At 35.4% G+C, this 20,303-nt stretch overlaps 1 protein-coding gene and 1 non-coding gene across 2 annotated transcripts; one reads left to right on the top strand and one right to left on the bottom strand.

The window, feature by feature from the left end:
• The first annotated feature begins 2,434 nt into the window (after positions 1-2,434).
• On the top strand, positions 2,435-2,507 carry Trnam-cau (transfer RNA methionine (anticodon CAU)). Its single transcript has one exon. It is a non-coding gene; the product is annotated as a tRNA-Met (tRNA).
• A 4-nt stretch (positions 2,508-2,511) lies between these two features.
• Positions 2,512-4,162, bottom strand: LOC128867087 (RING-box protein 2-like). The gene is made up of 3 exons (XM_054108184.1): positions 4,155-4,162; positions 3,218-3,270; positions 2,512-3,061 (listed from the first exon to the last, which is right to left on the bottom strand). Exons 1-3 carry the CDS (start codon positions 4,160-4,162, stop codon positions 2,880-2,882), a joined length of 243 nt encoding a protein of 80 aa, XP_053964159.1. The 3' UTR covers positions 2,512-2,879.
• Positions 4,163-20,303: the final 16,141 nt, after the last annotated feature.

The following is a 20,303-nucleotide window of genomic DNA, read 5'->3' as shown; positions in this document are numbered from 1 at the left end:
ATTATTTGTATAAAAAAAAACTTAGTACATAAATGCTAGACGTGTTTTTGTAGAACACAACTAATATTTTAGTGAATTCAATAATTGTTTTCGAAAACAAATAATGAGTGATGATCCTTGCCATCGAATAATACTGTATCGCATCTATTCTTTGAATACAAGACAAGTTGTTGAAAGAAAAAGGAAGAAAATACCGTTTGAACATTTTTCAGTTCAATTTTTTATTATCGTTTTGAAATTTTTTACCATATGACCGTCTTCTTCTACCCTTCAATCGCTACGAATTCGCCTCGCTCGAACAGTTTGAGGCAATATTTTCATGCTGTGGGTCATTTGGTCAAGCTGTCCCGCGCAAGAGTCCAAATCTCCGTCACCATTGTCAAATGTGGTGTTGTTGTTGTTGTTGTTGTTGTAGCAGTAAGGGAAGCCCCGTCAGTGAAGAGTATATCATCGGTCGTCTTTGTCATGCTCATCTAAAGGTAGGCCCAGGAAACATGCTGTTTCGACAGGTTGGGTCCAGAGGGAGAGGGGTGTTAGATGGGTTTTAAAGGGCATGTGAAAAGGTGATAAGTGTCGCCTTCACATGCCGGTGTCAAAATTGTAACTACCGACGGCTTTTTAAAGTGTCTTGTATACATGCAGAATTCACGCAGTTTGATTATTAACAAAAATTTAGTTTAGGAGCGAGTTTTCGCCGTAAGTTTCCTCAGTTATTTAATTAAACTCGCATTAAAAAATTGGCGCTTAGAGAGCGACTCTGTGCTGACATTACACAAGTCCGCATTTAAGTATATTGAAATTCATACAATTTTATGTAGCTATGTATATATTTTCATGATGAAATAATAGGACTATGAATAAGTTCGTTTCGGTTTTACAACAGATGGCGTAACTTGATTATTATTCCATCGATCCACATTTCCAAACATTCATTGGAGAGCTACTGTCGTAAGGCACAAACGTCAGTATAAGTTTTTTATTTGAAGCGTAAACAACAATATTTTTACCACACTTGAAAATGTCGAATTTCGTGCCAAATAATGTGTTTTTGCGGGGAATTCTTCTTCATTATTTTAATATGAAGAAAAAAGCAGCCGAAAGTCATCGTATCTTGGTGGAAGTTTATGGTGAGCATGCTCTATCTGAGCGAACGTGCCAGAAGTGGTTTGCACGCTTTAAAAGTGGTGATTTTGGCTTGGAAGACGAAGAACGCGAGGGTGCGCCGCCAAAGTTCATGGATACCGAATTGGAGGAATTGCTCGATCAAGATCCGGCTCAAACGCAAGAAGAGGTTGCAAAAACTTTGGGAGTTGATCAATCAACCATTTCCAAACGTTTAAAAGCCATGGGAATGATCCGAAAGGTAGGCCATTGGGTGCCGTATGAATTGAAGCCAAGAGACGTTGAACGCCGTTTTATGGCATGCGAACAACTGCTTCAACGGCACAAAAGAAAGGGTTTTTTGCATCGAATTGTGACTGGCGATGAAAAGTGGGTCCATTACGACAATCCAAAACGTCGGGCAACGTATGGATACCCTGGCCATGCTTCAACATCGACGTCGGCGCAGAATATTCATGGCCTGAAGGTTATGCTGTGTATCTGGTGGGACCAGCTGGGTGTTGTGTATTATGAGCTACTGAAACCGAATGAAACGATTACGGGGGATGTCTACCGACGACAATTGATGCGTTTGAGCCGAGCACTGCGAGAAAAACGGCCGCAATACGCCGATAGACACGACAAAGTTATTTTGCAACATGACAATGCTCGGCCACATGTTGCACAAGTGGTAAAAACATACTTAGAAACGCTCAAATGGGATGTCCTACCCCACCCGCTGTATAGTCCAGACCTTGCGCCATCCGATTACTATCTCTTCCGATCGATGCAACATGGCCTGGCTGACCAGCACTTCCATAATTACGATGAAGTCAAAAAATGGATCGATTCGTGGATTGCGGCAAAACCGACCGAATTTTTCACAAAGGGAATCCGTGAATTGCCAGAAAGATGGGAAAAAGTAGTAGTAAGCGATGGACAATATTTTGAATATTAAATTTGTAACCATTTTACGTCAATAAAGTTTCAAATTTCGAAAAAAACCGCACGAACTTATTCATAGTCCTATTATATATAAAAAATAGTGTAAATTAATAGTGTAAAGAACAATCTTATTCATTATTCCGATTCCGGTTTTCAATAGTTTTGCGCCCCATTATAAAAACACTAAAAAATGACTACGTGCACTACAACGTAAAAATAATTGCGAACATGCATTCACTTTTGACTGCATTGATGTACTATTAATTTGAATGCTCTTCTGTATTTTATAAATGTGTACTTGAACCGTTTTTATTTGTATATAGTATTTTTTTTTACTTACTTGCCCCGTTTGCAGTTGTTATGTCACTATCGTCGCGTATTTGGTATAGCCTCGGTGGCGCAGTAGGCAGCGCGTAAGTCTCATAATCTTAAGGTCGTGAGTTCGAGCCTCACCCGGGGCATTCGCTTTTTTGTTTTTTCTTTTAATTTTATTCTGATTACGAAAATTTACTGCTAATAATTTACAGAAGTGATTTTGCTATTATTTTTATCTTCCATCCATGCAGAGGCATACTATATTTTCACATATTTAAGATTGATTCTGGTTTCGTTTTCTTTCATAATTGATCTCAAATCAAATTTATTCCAACATTTATCCCATCATACATTTGTGTTTTAATGTTTTTGTCTTATATACTCAGCAACTAAAAATTGAAGCTTAAATCTAATGAGAAAACTTCCTCACATAATCTCAATACCAATTGTATTCTTAATTTTTAGATATTCTATTCTTTTATAGTACAACTGTGCTCATCATCTGGGTCTCATGTCGGCTACTTGCCCATGCGTTGAATGGACCACTCTTGTTGACAGAGTGGGCAACGATTGTTCTGCTTCACCCAGAGCGACATGCAACAGTGGTGGAATGAATGATTGCATTCGCCCCAAACCACCACACAATCCTGACGGCCGAGTACCTCGCGTTTATTTTCCGCCTGACAACGAAGACAAGCATCTGGAAAGAGAAGAGAAGAAATTACGAGATTGAATAGAGTTTATTTTCTACATATCTACATATCCTACTAATTTTATTTCTTACAAATATTATGAATGTGAAAGTTTGTATGTATGATTATGGGCTTGAGAGATTGGATGTTTCTGATTCAATCACCCGAAAAATATTGAACAGATTTGCATAAAATTGTGCACAAAGATAATTTATGACTTGTGATTGAAAACTAGGCTACTTTTTTAAGAGAGTTGGCACCTGTTAAAAAGGTTATATTAAATTAAATTAATAAGTTCAATCAAATGTTAAAATATAGGTGTCAAATAAGAAAAGATTTAATAGAGTTTAATTACGAAATTTTAAAGGAGTTTCCACTTGTACCAAGGTTAAGTGCAAGTAAAAATAATGAAATAAATAAAACATAACAGAGGAAAGAGGTGTGAAAAATCTTAACTTTGAATATGTTTTTGATAGGATTGCCACCTGTTAAAAAACTAAATTCAATAATTAACAATAAATAAGTAAAATAAATCAGCATGGGTGTTAACCGAAAATAATTTAAGGAAGCTTATTTAAGCAAATATTTTTTGAAGATGGCTGCCACTTGTTTTAAAGGGTTATTAATGCAATTTAATAGATAATTTTACTGAAATATATGTGTAGCAAAGCAAAGATGTATGAAAACTCTTAATTTCGAATACATTTGGTAATATGGTTGCCACCTGCTAAAAAACTAAATTCAATAATTAACAATAAATAAGTAAAATTTTACTGAAATACTGCTATATTGTGAAATCAATATTTTATTCTACATTACGCTTCCATTTTTTTTTCTCTTTGTTTTTGATATTTGATATTTTACAAACTTCAGACTTTCCAACTATTCAAAACTTACTTACATGAGACGTCATTTGTTTTTGGTTGTGGTTACTTGGCTTATTTTGACATTGGTCTAAAATTCCTTTTCAAATGAGCCATACCAACTATGTTTATAAGAAAATGATTCTGACATATATGTACAATTTTGAAATTTAATAAGAACTAAAAACTCGGTAACATCTTCTTTCTCACTGTTTATATTTACGTTATTAACATTTACCTCGTCATATCGTTTCTGCTTTAATAGAAAAATAGCTGTGTTATGCGCTTATCTGTTTTTCTAAATTTCTTTTCGAATTTATTACTGGATTTTATATTTTGGATTTATTACCGTTTTTGCATTTTTTAAATTTAAAAAAGCGTAGGTACATTTAATTTGGCGAAAACAAACAGCTAAAAAGCTAGAGCTATCTGAAAAGTTCGAAGCGAAGATTTTTGATTAGGGTCTAGTAGAACCAAATTTAACCCTTAACTTACCGCAGTTACCGATGATTAAGACATTTAATTAACATGTTTTAATTTAATGTACTTCATAAAAAAAGACTGAATGCAGAAACAAATTTCCTTTAACTTATATTCCATGTTGGGTTTTTAAACTCTTTGGAAAGGAGAAAACTTGCTTTGATTCCGCGTGTTGCAGTTATACCTACCGAAAAAAATAAAGTCCAAGCAAAGTCTTTAAATAAAGTTGGATTGAATTTAAAAAATCTTTATTTTGTCCTTTGGTCACTATTTATAGTTTTCCGTAGACTTGAAACTCCGCATAAATTGTTTATCTATGCCTCAAATGGGAAGGCCAAAAACGTTTTTTATCCGCTTAGGTTAGGTTAGGTTAAATGGATGCTGTAGCTTAGGGCACACTTGGACAAATATTAAAAATTCGTCCGTTGTGACGCTAAACATGGGAGAGGAGAAATGAGAAGGGAGGGAAGGAGGAGCCTAGGGATGGATAGAGAAGAGGCATTTTACGACGACGCCGACGGTGGCTGATTTGCGTTCGTTATTAGCCGCAACAAGCTACTGATGATCTTCACCAAATTTATGACATTTAGACCCGCTATATCCACAGGCGTAGCGAAAATATGAGAGCCCTGATGTCTAAATCTTTGTCAGACGAGAGTAGGGCAGCTGCGAAGAAGGTGTTGAGATGATTCCACCTCGTCCTCAAGACAGCTTCTGCAGATCGGACTTGAGGCAATCCCAAGTCTCACCGCATGAACACCTAACGGACAATGTCCGGTATGGATACCCACCAAATTCGAGAGCTGAGGCTTTGTTAGCCTTAGGAGTTCCCTCGAGTGTCCCCAATCTACCCGTGGCCAGAAGGATCTCGTGACCTTGCACGTTTTGCGCACTAGCCCAGCGCTCGCTGAGTTGACTCGAGGCCCATCTTTCCAGGAGCAGACCACAGGTTCTTAAGGCAACCCCAATCCTCTCATTTCGCGACGAAACTGTCTCCAAAGTTCCCTGTGTAGCCAGCTCCCTCTATGCCGCTGTGACCCGAACACCTTAACCGCTTGGTTCAGACAAAATTGAATAAAAATAATTTTGTTAAATTTTTCTCAAATTGGTTGCTTTTACTTCGTTTATTGAGGCGTAGCAACGCATGCCGGGTATTAGCTGGTATTTTATAAAACGGAAATTGTGGAAATATTTGTAAACATTCATACATACAGTGTGGGACAAAACATATGGAACTAAGTATTAATACAATCTTAAAACCATATAACTCTGACAAATTAGCAAATAAAATTAAACCAAACCAAAACCCAAATAAGTTAAATAATTATTTTTTATAATCGAATATAATTTGAATTTTTATCAAACATTTTTTTTTTTACAAATCTGAAGCAAACAAGCAGAAATGCTGAAATTGCAATTTATCATAGCAAGCTCCACATGCACATTCTGCGTAATTCAAGCATTTTTAGTAAGACTTTATTTGATGCAGCCAAATGGAGTGTAAAAGTTGTCCCGCATTTGGATTTTTTAATATTTGCTTAAGGGGTTATATACCTTGTGGTCCGGTGAAATTAGCGAAAGTTGGGTTTTTTTTAAAGATATGTAGCAATAATTTTATTGTATAAAAGTTTTTATTATTGGATATTACAATGTTTAAAGAAAAAAAAAGGCTTTGTTTGTGTAAAAATATTTAAAAATGGCGGAGTTATGGCGTTTTCCCCCAAGACCCTTTTTTTGGAAGAGGCTTGCGGTGGACGCGATTCAAGTCCACCAAGTCAACTGAAATCAAAAAATCGAAAAGATTTCATTAGTATAGGGTTATATCTTCTTAGTGAACGATCAATATATTAAATATTTTGATTTTTGTGAAAATAGGAACATGTTTTTAAAAAACTCCACTTCTACAGTCCTAAAATTGGCATTAAAAAATTCATATCTGCAAAATAAAAATTTATACATAAAAAGTTGATCGTTCACTAAGAGGCGACATCAATTACGAACAATTTAAAAAAAAAATTATAAAAATCGGTTGAATACTTTTTTTGCAATCGCGTCCACCGCAAAAGCATTTTTTGGAAAAACACGTTTTTGAGATAATCGCGTTTAAAGTTTCAAGCGCCGCATGAGGCCGTACGCTCAGGACGTGACGACGCACAATTTAAAACGCTGTAACTTTCGATCTATTGCTCAGATCTCTATGAAATTTTTGGAAAATGTTCTCAAGGGATTGTACTTTACGATAAAGAAATAAAATTTATTTTGATTTTTTTGAAAAACACAAGGTATATAACCCCTTAAAAATCTAGTAAAAAATAGTTAGGGCTATAAACAAACCGCAAATCCACATCTAAATCTCTACTAAATATGTTACGAGTATTGTTGTTGTGCATTAACATTTCCCAAAAATGTATGAGGAGTCCTGCTGCAGTGACAGTTCTTGGCCGGATATAAATACGGGTCGTTCCGGTAACGTAGAATCGAGTGCCGTGGGAACACTGCTAAATGAGTCTTAACATCTGGCAAATTTCTGTTTTTACTTTGTGCCGTTTTCTGATGTGGGCAATATGCTGTCTTAACATTTCATTTACAAAATGGCTTCACGCAAATCAGCCCGCTGTATTCACGCATGTAAATGACGCAGAATAATGGAAATTTAATCATTAAACTACGAACTGGCAGTTGGTGTTGAGACAGTTGTGGCAAGAAATTCTGTAGGACGGATGTGTCTTAATAGTGAATATACCATAGCATTTCTGTTTTAATAGAGCTTTTGGCAAAACGTTTTCATACAAAAAATTAACTGTATGTTTCATAATAAGCAAGTTCAGAATATATCGAACTGGGGAAACTCTTTATCGAGGAAGACGCCCTAAAGCTACAAAACGATAAGAAGACTCAAGGATGATTAGAGAATTAAAGAAGTCTTAAACTTAAAAGTAAGCAGTAGCACCGTACAATGAGTGGATTTGCAGGCGGACTAAGAAGTTATAATGCAGCTAAAAAGCCAATTAGAATATTTCATGAAAAAATAAATTGAAACATTTCCAATTTACTGCAGAATACATCAATTGACCACTGAAGAGCTGGACAACTGTGGTATTTGTACCTAATCCAAATTTAATATGAAATATGGTATTCAGACGGAATGTGAAAAGTTCGCCTGCCACGCAAAAGGCGCTTAGATCCGCCATATTGGCAAGTAATATAAGTAGGTAAGCATGGGGCATGGGTATCATGCTGTGGAGATGTTTTTCTCGATTTGGCACTGAACCCCAACACCTACTAAATGGCATAGTGGATCGATTTATATTCAAAAATATTATCGAGAGTTTAATGCTTCCCCATGAAAAATGGAATATGCAACGTTTATGGTTGTTCCAATATTATAACGACCCGAGCGCAACTCAAAACTCGTAAGAAATTGGATCGCAAAGGAAGTCATTGCCTTTAAATGGCGGGACCTTCATTTAATCAAAAATTGCTGGAAAATTGGATAGGCAAAGGGGGTGTCAATATGAACAATATGGTCTGATTAAGTATTTCTCCATAAATCATTAACAACCCTATATGTACGTCTTCTTATGTTACCCTTGTATGCCTTTATGTTTCTATAGAGATGCGGTTATTTCATTTAAAATAAAAGTTGTGCTATAAAATATTAGATACGTAGGTAGGTTAGATGGCAAGAGACAGGTACATTTCAAGTAGCACTACCTCCAAAAAAATTTAGGGAAGAGAAAACCATCTGCAGCCATCCAGTGCTGTTGATGTAGTAGAGGAGAGAAAAGGGATCTAGGCTGGAAAATTTCCTCAAGCCACCCCCAAAGGGCACGCTAAGGAATATCAAGCGCCTAGCCGCCAGAGCCGGACATTTACAGAGAAACTGGTCAACAGTCTCTTTCTCTGTAGGATCCCCACAGCTTCTGCAATAGGGGTTGTACGGAATTCCAAGCTTCTCCGCATGAGTACCGATCACCCAGTGACCAGTGAACACCGCAATGAGTTTGCAAATTGAATGGCTGGGAGCTCCCATCACCTTAAGCGTTGAGTTTCTATCGTATTGAGGCCATAGTGTTTTTGAAATGGCACACAATGAGACAGACCTTCATCTGTCTTGCGTTTTTTTTTTACAAAAAAATTGTCCAGTTTCCCTTTAACAACGGTCAAGGGGACACCAATGTCTGAGAAGGGGACAACTGAAACCCTTCCTGGCAAACTCATCGGCAATTTCATTTCCCTCTATATCCCTGTGCACAGAAACCCAGATAAGGGAAAACAGGGCCTTGATCGCAGCTTGACTATCAGAAAAACTATTAATGTTTCCCTTCCAACAGCGATCCCTAAGCATTTTGCATGCTTGAAGGATCGCGAAGACCTCTGCTTGAAAAACGCTGCTCGTTTCCGGCAGTTTAAAGGGGACTGAAATGTTGGCTGATTTGGAGAAAACCCTCGCTCCCACTGCAGTTTTCTTCTTGGATCCGTCAGTGAAAACAGAGGTGCCTATGTATATCCGTGCCGACTCTCCCTTCTTTCCAATCTTGCCTGCTCGGAAAGATAGCCTTAGCACAACCGTCAAATCCCAGTTTGCGCATGAAGAGGTTAGTACGAAGTACAGGGAAGGAAGGGGAGATCTGCTTCAAGATGCTACTATGTCCTACAGGAAGTTGCCTCCAGAGGCTAATCTCCTTGAACCTAATAGCGCTCTGAGCAGCAATGGATATAACTAGAAAATCCACGGGAAGTAAGCGCAAAAGGACACTCAGGGCAGCTCTGGGGCAAGTTTAACATGCTCCAGTGATGCCAATGCATGCAGTCTTTGCACCCTCCCCAGTTTAGTGTTATTATAGCGCTTCTGAAGAGCTTCCCACCAAACTAGGCATCCATACGTTAAAATTGGCAGAACCACAAAGTTGTAGATCCAGAGTATGACACGTAGCTTGCGACCCCATTTTTTGCCGAATATAGATTTACAGGCGTAGAAGGCTAAGCTTGGTTTATAAAATATTAAATAATAATAATTAGTCGAATATGTTTTGCCGCACTGAATATTGAAGGTGCATTTTTTTTGTATAAAATGTCACGCAGTGAAATGAGTTCTACGATTGTTTATTATTTTTTTTTTTTTTATATAACCACTAAATAATTTTATTATAATCAGAATCATATTTGCCAATGCAAGAGACGAAAGTGTCAATAATAGGCACAAGTCCAGTAAGTTTTGTCCGACACTGTACATGTTACCGATACTCGTATTACAAACTAAATTTGTTGTCAACATTCTAATAGAGTTGATAATAATTCACATGTATTTACAGGCAAATAAATGTATGATTTTTAGTGCACCACTAATTGCCACACAATGCAACAGCAGCAACAGTAACCACTTGGGAAGCGACTGGGACAGTGTGTGCGCCATCCAACTGACTGCCCACCTAAGTATGTACCAGCAACCAGCAACAGCAACAAGCTGATTGTTGTAAGTGGCAAGTGCGCCACTGACGACATTGAACTTTAATTAGTAATGATTTTGCATGCGCACAATTCCCTTAAACTTACACAGGCACACGCCTGCCCACTCTTCCGACATTGCTGCTTCAGCGCGCCACGGATTTCACAATTTCTGCGTTTATTTGGCATTGAATGGTGACAATAACAAAAATGACAGGAATTATTGTTTTTTGTTCATTAGAATAAAAACAACGGTACGTAAGAGAAACTAGGCAAAACAAAAAAAAATATTTGTGACGTTGTCTTCCTGCTGCGCGACGCAATTGTGAAAAATTGTTGGTAATAAAATGACGAATGGAAATATTTATTTAATTTATTTATTTAATTCAATTAATAGTCTAAAAATACAGTATTTCTTACAGACTATGAATACAGATTAATGCTAAATTAATTAATCAAAGTAAAATTAAACTTATAGTTAACTAGCTTCAATTTTAATGAGTAAAAAGAAAAAAAGAAAATTTCTTATAACTTACAGAGAGGATTAATTCATTTTAGAAAGTCAAGAAATACAAAGTTTCTTACTGACTACAATAGAACTAAGAGTATTTATATAGAAGTAGTTGACAAAATTAAAGCTTATTAAACTAAATTAACAAAATATATTAGGTAGTTATTTAGAATTCTTACAAAGGAAGAAATTTTTTAATTGGGTATTAAATACATGTTTCGCTCTGGAAAAGTTTAGATCCAAAAATGAGGCGAGATAGTTAATGTCAGACAGCGTTCTAACAAGAGGTGCTTTGGAACTATATAATGTCCTCCTAACGCCAACATGAAAAATTTTGACACGGCGAAAATTCCTGCAAGGAACATTAAAATGTATTCTTTCAAGAAGAACCGGGCAGTCAATTAGTCCATTAACAAGATCGAAAATAAAAGAAACTGAAATATCTTTCATTATTCAACGAGGTTTTCAATGGAGGCACAACAATGTGGGTGTGTTCGAGCTTTAATAATTGCGGCAGTGCTTTTGTTTTTATGAAGTAGCTTCACGTTTTAAGTCAAAATTCTAAATTACTAATAAATGCTATTTTCTACCGAAGCATCCATCTGAAACAATCAATTTATACCCCTGATTCAAGGATGATGGAATACAAGTTTTGGCCATGCAAAGCAATTTTGGGAGAGGAACTTTAACTGCTACGTCAAAGGGGACTTCACAGCAGAATGTCTGCCCGCTAATTTCACACATACTCTTAAAGTGTTGACCCAATGCAGGCTGGCCTTGCTTGCTGTACTTGTTTTGCTTGGGTTTTAAAACTTGTACGGCCAAATGGGCACTTTGAACGCTGTGATTGTTACAATCAGATGATTCGTAAAAGGAAAAAAGAATCACAGATGTTAGCCAATTTAAATAATACAATACATAACACATTTTTGAGTCATGATATTAACTTGAAGCTGTGGAAACATCTTGCGAATTTTTCTTTCAATAATAAAAATGTACAAGATGCCAATTGCGCCAACGTTGAAAGTTATGGGTGCGCGAATTACTATATATATTTATACCGACAAAAACATGGGCACTTTCAGCTATGCGTCAAGAGACGTCGAACACATGCACCTATGCTTTTCAATGGCATTTATTAAATTTTCTTCAAACATTTTTGAAAAATAAATGTAAATAAACAATCTCTCCTCTAATCTTCCTAAAATTTCAGAAATGAAGCTAAACCAAAACAAATTAAATGAAAGACAGGGGTTTTTAATTCCTAATGTCAAAAGAATAGAATGCAAGTACTCGTCGAACATTGAGCTATTTGAAACTTCGCCGTACTTCAAGCTCTTCAAACAAAACTGCCTGTTGGTCTCATTTCATATATTTTAGTATTATATATATATAATTGGCGCATACACCCTCTTTTGGTGTTTGGTTGAGCTCCTCCTATTATTTGTGGTGTGCGTTTTGATGTTGTTCCACAAAATGGAGGGACCTACAGTTTCAAGCCGACTCCGAACGGCAGATATTTTTATGAGGAGCTTTTTCATGACAGAAATACACTCGGAGGTTTGCCATTGCCTGCCGAGGGGCGACCGCTATTAGAAAAATGGTTTTATTAATTTTGGTTTCACCGAGATTCGAACCAACGTTCTATCTGGGAATTCCGAATGGTAATCACGCACCAACCCACTCGGCTACGGCGGCCGCCGTTTTAGTATTACTCTATTAATTTTTGACAGGTTACGAAGCCAAGAAGCCAACCTGTATTGGATCTGCAACTTTACGCTCTTCCAATAAATCGTTGTTCAGACGACAACAAAGTAATATGGGCAGTGACTGCGTTGATTTTTTCGTACACCCCCACCAAATCGCAGTTTTTGCTGACTTCTGTTATAAACAAACAGCTGTCACATCGCCAGTTACGTCAGCAAATCAGCTGATTCCTTCAAAATCGCTGAGAGCCGGTGAACGGTTTGGTGTTAGCCACCACTTTGCATTCTCTACACCGTGACCCAATCTTACTTCATAAACTCCTTAGAAAAGTGTTAAATATGATTAAAACCCATCAATGAAATAAACTATAAAAAAGAACAAACTTGTACTTTATTGTAGAAAAATTGTATAAACTGCATACAAAAAATATTTCAACAAATTATAACTAAAAACCATCGATTTGGGTTATTGAATTTTTCTACAATAACTTTTCCATAAAATTTTGAAATTGGATTTATATGGTTTATGTTAGACAGTGGGCTGTAATTTTATAAAAAATAATGAACATTCAAAACGAAAAAGGAAAAAAACTAGTCAAAATGTTGATGCTCCGCCATGTTAGACGGACAAGAGTGCTCACTTGGATTTGAACCCTGCATTCTACCATTGAATGCCATATAAGTCGTATAAAATAGTACAGCGCTTATCATATATGTATATTTACGCTTATACTAGAGATGTAAATTTTTGGGATCTTACTGAACCCGGGATTTACGGGAACTTATTTTGTAAGGAAATGTTTGAGTTTGTTAAACAGACCCTATGGTACTATTTTAAATCAAAACATTATAATACAGAAATTACTACAGATATCCGCGACTCAGTCAACCTTCAATCCGTCAAAAATAAAGGCAGTGAATGGTGCCGTAAAAATCAGTTGGTGCTTAATATCAATATTTCTTTTAGTATCGCTAGCTCTGTCTTACAATCTGTGAACCAAATAAAGGACCTTGGTGTTGTATTTGATTCCAAGCTGACATATAATAGCCATGTCAATTATATTATTTCCCGCTCGCATTCGATGTTAGCTTTTATTCGTCGAAACTTTCAAGCGTCTACGAACCCCTACACACTTTATTGTGCATTGGTTGGGTCAAGACTGATTTTTCACTACCTTCTATTCTTCTTCTTCACTATCTTCTACTATTCTCGTTGCCAACTAATTAGCTTTTTTACACTGGAGGACAAAATATCCAGTTTAGAGTGCTCACATCATAACTGGCTCTATTCTTCTAGAAAAGATCACTTTTAATGTTCCTTCTAGAACTTTTCGCCATTCAGAATTTTTTAAAATTGCTTTTTGTAGAAGTAGTTTTGGTGTCAAGAACTTGTGCTGAACTAAATTTAGTCTTCAATGCTTTAGATTTTGATTTTACGCAATCAAGACCGTCTTTAGTTTAATATTTACGTATGTTTTTCTCTGCGCCATATCAATTTAGACCATATTGAGACCATAAATTATAGATTAAAAAATATAATAAAGTAATATATTATAAATATACAATAATTATTATTATTGTTTATAGGAGATATATACAATATCACCCTGGCTTAATTAGCACACAATAATTATTAATTATAATTATAAATGATAAATAAAAATAAACATAAAATTCTATAAACTTAAATCGTTAGTACTTTTTAACGAGTCTTTGTATCACACGTATAAATATCTAATATTTGGGGCAGCAGCAATCACCTATATCAGATTATTTGAATTCACTGTTTGATATCGGTTTTAAATATTTATCGTTCACAGGTGCATTTGAAAATATAATTTCTAAAAACACATATAATATAAATATTGATATTCATCATTTATAAAAAATTAAAATTGCAACCGATTTATCTTCATATAGTCACCCAGTTTATCAAGAACCTGACACTTAAATGTTAAATAATGTTCGCTTTCAGAAATTAAACGAAGTAGAGAATTTATTTATTTTAAAATATATAAGCGAATTACTTTCTAAGATTATATTCCTGTTTGATTTGTTTACAAAACTCTTAAAAAATTTAACAAATTTCAAAAAATTCCATAAAAATTTGAAACTTTTGAATCAGAATAGGTAACTTATGGCTTTGTAGTTTTGTAGCCCTCTCAAATTCAGTATAATAAAGTGTAAGTTTGAAGTCGCTCAAAAATCATCGATTTTTGAGAAATTTTTTTCATACGATGACGTGAATTTCCTTCCATATGAAGCGGAAGTATAGTAGTGGCAGAAAGTATTCAACAGCGTATGCACAAAAATATATTCCTTCTCTTCACTATAATGATACTGAATGCGTTAGAATTCCGTATACATAACTAAAGAGTTGCATGAAAATATTGTGAATATTGTAAAAGGATAAAGTGATTTAATTATGTGAGCGCAAGAGCACATGCAATGTGGGGCAAAATTAATCACCGTATCGGAAGATTTTAATTTTCGCAAATGTACGTCAATCATATTTGACACTTGTAGACTAGGCAGCTGCAGTATATAAACAGACAAGCAAAGAAGCCCGTAAAGGTCAAAATAAAGATTTCCATCACTCAAAATTATTTTTCTTGTATTTAGTTATTCAAGACAAAATTGGAGGAATTAATTTTGCGCCACCTTTTATATGCTGATGTGTATCATATGTACGTTATTATGTTATTTATGCATGTACGATTGCTATTTTTTTGACACTACGTCGGCCGCCGTAGCGGAATGGATTGGTGCGTGACTACCACTTGGAATTCAGAGAGAATGTAGGTTCGAATCCCGGTGAAACACCAAAATGAAGAAAAAGTTGTTTCTAATAGCGGTCGCTCCTCGGCAGGCAATGGCAAACCTCCTCTAAAAAAGCTCCTCATAAAAAATATCTGCCGCTCGGAGTCGGCTTGAAATTGTAGGTCCCTCCATTCGTGGAACAAACATCAAGACGCACCGTACAAATAGGAGGAGCAGCTCAGCCAAACACCCAGAAAGGGTATACGCGCCTATTATATATACAGTGGCCGACATAACTATGAATAACCCTTGAAGAAATATTTTGTTATGGAAATAAGTCCGTAAGCTGCTCCTCGAATTTAAGAATGTACACATTATTTTTCTAAGTGTGAGCTAGCAAACCAGCGCCGTTAAAAATGTCCCGTTATCTTTTCACATGGCAGAACAATTTTCACTAATTGTGTCTCAGTTGCTTTCCGGATTCGACAAAAGTGTGCATATCACTAAAATATCCGCGTGTGTTGTCCTTCGTTTTAAATATTTCCCAAATTCGTAGTGAAAAGGTAATAGAAACAATCTTTTGGTGTGTTTATTTTACCTTGTGTTTTACAACAAATATACTTTTAGCATATTGTAATGCCTAAGTCGAAGGAAATAAGCATTGATTTAAGAAATCTAATTGTTCAGGACCACAAAAATGGAATGGGGTATGGCAAAATTGCTAAAAAATATAATAGATGCAAGTCAACAATCCAGAGAGTTATAAAAAGTTAAAAAAAAAAATGGCGGCTTTGCGAGCGCTCCAAGAACAGGTCGGCCAAGGGTAACCAATTCTTGCGATGACACGGAAATAGTAAGGAAAATTAAGAAAGACCCGACCACTTCGGCAAGGTTTATTAAAGAAAGTCTTCAAATTAATGTAAGCCAGCGAACAATTCAGCGGAGAATTCGTGAAGAGGGATTTTCTAGTCATTACAAGATCAGGAAACCTTTCATCAGCAATAAAAACATGAAATCGTACTTCAATATGCCATTGAGTTTCTGGAAGAGGATTATGTGGAGCGATGAGAGCAAGTTTGAGTTTAAAAATACAAAAAGAAGAAAAAAAGTGTGGCGAAAAAGTAATGAGAGGCTCCAATCAAAGTGAGTGCAAAGCACAATTAAGTTTGGCGGGGGAAGTGTGATTATCTGGGGCTGTTTTTCCTATAGCGGTATATCAGATCTGGTACATATTGAAGGAAATATGACTGGGGAGTCCTACGTCAATATGCTAAGCACATTCCTAGAGCCCTCGGCACGAAGAATGGGTCTATCAACAAGACAACCACCCCAAACATACCAGTCGCGTAGCAAAGGAAAGGAATACTTTAGACAAAACTCAAAAGAGCTTTTAGAATGGCCCGCTTAAAGCCCAGACTTAAATCCTATCGAGCACTTATGGCAATATTTAGACGAAAAAATCGATCGATCAAGTTGCCGCTCAAAGAAAGCAGAATGTTTTCAGAAACTGCAAGAGACCTGGAATAAAATACCTGAAGAGCTTCTTAAGAGATTAGTTCACAGTATGCCACGCCGCCTTTTGGCTGTAATTAACGCAAAAGGCGGCAACACTAAGTATCGAGTCATTTGCATAACGTTATTACTTTTACTATTACTAGTAGGGTACAAGGGTATGCAAATTTGGTCGCTACAAGTTTCTGGGCATTTATAAAAAAAAAAATGAAAGTAATATTTTGTTTTTGGAATTGAAATATTTTGATTTGTGTTTTTATAATGTTACTATATTATAAATAAATTAATAAGTTAATCGAAATTTGAATGATATAATAGAAAAAAATATTTGTGTTTGAATTTTCCCTTAGGTAGGGTATGCATAGTTATGTCGGCCACTGTATATATAATATATATATTTATATAAACAACTCTCCGCCTAATACCAACTCAGCTATTTTATTGAAAAAAACTCAACCAATGCTGCAAATAAAGTTTTCATTTATTCATGAGGGGGATGAACATGTTACTAATAAAACAAATTTATTCAACAATCCCGGGATTTGAATAGACGTTTCCCGCGATTTTCAGAATTAATAATAATACTCCACCAGTTGCCAAAAATAGTAAATACCATTGTGGAATAATTAATACTCAGCCTTAATCTCCAAACATACTTATGTGTGTAGGTATGAATAGAAGTAAAAAAATTAAAACGGGTAAATTTAATTTAATACAAGGAAAACCACTTTGTCTCATAATTTGATAATCAATAAATTTAGTCACATGGTTGTATTTTTTAATTGCCATTTGGCGTAAGTATTTTATGAAAATTTGGCATCATTGCCTTTTTAAAAGCATTTAGGTTAAATTAAAAAAAGCCGTTTTAAATACTTCATTTTTATGCGCTCACTTTCTTAGTTCAACAACTTTTTTGTTTTTAGATATTCTAAATATAGCAGTCCCGTGATTGACAATATACAAATATTTAAATTTTTAAAGCCGCAAATTGCGTCTTACTCAGTTCATTTGCCAAAAAGTACCGTTGTTTGCCAGCCAATTGTCTTATTTGTTTTTTATGTTTGTGAAAATAGTACACAGCATTCATATTTTTTGTATTTTTTCTTTTCCGTTTTAAGTATGACGCAAGCCTTTTGCCACTGCCCATTTTATTACGGTTATAATTGGCAAGTGCTCAAATCACATGATCTCTTCGGATGATGATGATATTGTTCTTCTCAGGTACACACCTCCTTCTGACGTTGTATATTTATAGCAAATTTTGCAAACTAGCGGCAGTGTACCCAGACAGCTACTACTACAACACTGTTTTGCAAAAATTTCAAAATTAAAAAAAAAAAAAAACAAATGCAAGCTAATCGAAATAATGGGGGCCAACGTTAGACAACATTTAGCTCTCAAGGCAACGAGCAATTTATTTGCATAACAAATCTTTTATTAAATTGACAAAATAAATAATAAAAGTTGCGGGGTCCCGTCATCGGCACCCAGTTCGAGCGATGGCTGGTGGCACGTTTTCGCTGATCTACATACATACGTACATAAGGTATGTATTGCAAATACAGTGCACTCGCGATAACTCGAACTAATTAAAACAGGCGCTGTTCGATTTATCGAATTTGTTCGACTTATCAATTGAGTGTGCTATGTTAAAAAAACAGTCATCGATATCGATTTTTCGATCGATTGTTGAAAATGGAAGCCAGTAGAAAATTTCTGTAGTATAGTTTCGTTATACGAATTACATTTTGGTCCATTGGCTGGATCAATGGTGTCACATTCGGCGGCATAAACATAGTTAAAATTAAACCATCCTCGGACTTTAATTCGATTTCGTTGGGATGTGATGGGGCATTATCAATTAGAAGAAGAGCCTTCGCAGGTAGTCCCCATCTTTCAATTTTTTTCTTACCTAAATATTAAAGTCATTTAACTTGGTTAAAAAAATTGTTTTAATGAATCTGAATTTTACCTGCGGCACGAACGAATTATGAAACCAGTCTTTGAAAATCGCCAAAGTCATCCAGGCTGATTTGGAATTTTTGTACTCCACCGGACAGTTAAAATTTTTGAAAACACGAGGATTTCTTGCTTTGTCAATAACGAGAAGTTTAAGCTTATGGTTGCCGGTAGCGTTAGTACAAGCCATAAATTGCCTTATCTTTCTTTTTTATAAGACTTATGGTGGACTTGGCTACCCCATATTCCTTCGCTAGAGAAGTAACACTACGTCCACGTTTAATTTTGTTAAGGACTTCAGCCCTCTCTTTTAATGTTAAACACTTCAACCTTTTACGATCCATTACTCACGTGCACTGATATACTACAAATGACAAATTTAAAGCAATTTGGTCAATGCAAGATGTTGTTCCCAGAAAACTAACGGGATATTAACGCCGAAATATTCATATGGACAATACACTAGTATACATATAATTTATATACATATACTATTACATATGTATCTATGTACAAAATGTACATGTTTGAAAAGAATGTGTGTACAAATAAATTTGTTTTTTTGTTCGAGTTATAGCGCTTTTTTATTGTTCGAGTTACAAAGAAGTCAATAGGGGAAAAAATGTGTTCGAGTTAGCACGTCGTTCGACTTAGCGGCTATTCGAGTTACCGCGAGTGCACTGTATATATGTAATTACATAAATCTTTTTGTATTTCAATTAGCGTAGATGCACGAGGAGACAAAAGCACGGGAATATGGAGGAAAATGTGGGATTGTGTCGAGTGTTTTGTGTTTTTCAGAGTTGGAAATCATTTTTTTATTATAATCTGGTAGATAATTTCAAGGTATTTTTTTTATATAATATCCGGCATATGTCCGCCGCGGCTACGAGTTACTGGTGCATTCGATCAGTTCAATTTTTGATTTCTTCTTCTTCTTGATTGGCGCGACAACCGCTTACGCGATTTGTAGCGACTTTATCAAAGCGGGACAGTCGTTTCTTTCTCGTGCTAACCGGCATGAGTTAGGCACATCAAGTGAAGCCAGGTCCTTATTTTCCAAATAGTCGAAGGACAAAGGCCAACAAGTTGAGAGCGACGAAGAATCGATATTTCGGCTTCTTTCTACTTGTTTAATTTTAGAAATCAAAAAACAATTGTTCTTACTGACTACTTATCACAAAAGTAAATTTAACAAAAAAAATGTTTACCTAAGTTAGATTACAAGTTTTTTTACTCACTAAATACTATAAAAATATCGTTATTAAAAAATTAATTGAGTTTAATTGAGCAGAAAAACATAGTTTAGATAATGTAAAATCCAATTCAATAGTCTTCTTTAACACTTTGCTCTATGAACTTCGCGAATACATTTATTTATTTATTATTATTTTGTTTTTAATAAATTTCCCCTCTTTCGAAATTTCCCCACTTTGTTACGGCGTTAATCGATTCATGATGACTTGCCAAATTTTACTGAACAGAAATGTCAACACAGTTTGTAATTCTCAGTTGTCAAATCATAGTTATCGATATCGATAGTTTTCATGCAGCTAAAAAAGATCACCCGATATGTAGAATGAAAACCTAACGTCGAGACATGTGATGTTAAACACTTACATATAATCGATATGACCTTTTCTTTGCTGGCTTTCTCGAGATGTTCGATTTAGAGCGCCATTTCCTTTGTTAAGGAGATACAGAGTTGTTTTTTCACGCGAAAAAATTAGATATACAACCCGATTTTGAATAGAAACTTCGCGGGAAATTCTTTTATATTTCTTTTTTCATAAAATGAATAGAAATGCCCAAGAAATTGCTTCTCTTCTCCCTTTCTCTTATTACTAATGAACTTTGAAAAAGGAAAATTACAGTTTTGGGGGAAAAAGTTGGCACTTTTAAATGAAATTTCTACCAGTATAGAAAACAATAGTAAAAAATTGTTTTTAGGTAAAACGAAGAGTCAACTAAACTTACTCGTGTTTACAGATGCACCCAAGTGCTGGAATCG

This window comes from Anastrepha ludens, chromosome 6, assembly GCF_028408465.1.
Source record: "Anastrepha ludens isolate Willacy chromosome 6, idAnaLude1.1, whole genome shotgun sequence".
Lineage (NCBI taxonomy): Eukaryota > Metazoa > Arthropoda > Insecta > Diptera > Tephritidae > Anastrepha > Anastrepha ludens.
This window is presented reverse-complemented; position numbering and strand designations above follow the sequence as displayed.

Excerpts from the sequence above, each read along its gene's own strand:
- LOC128867087 (XM_054108184.1), bottom strand. Across the intron at positions 3,062-3,217 it reads ATCTGTTCAATATTTTTCGG|ATGCTTGTCTTCGTTGTCAG; the intron begins GTGATTGAATCA and ends TTCTCTTTCCAG.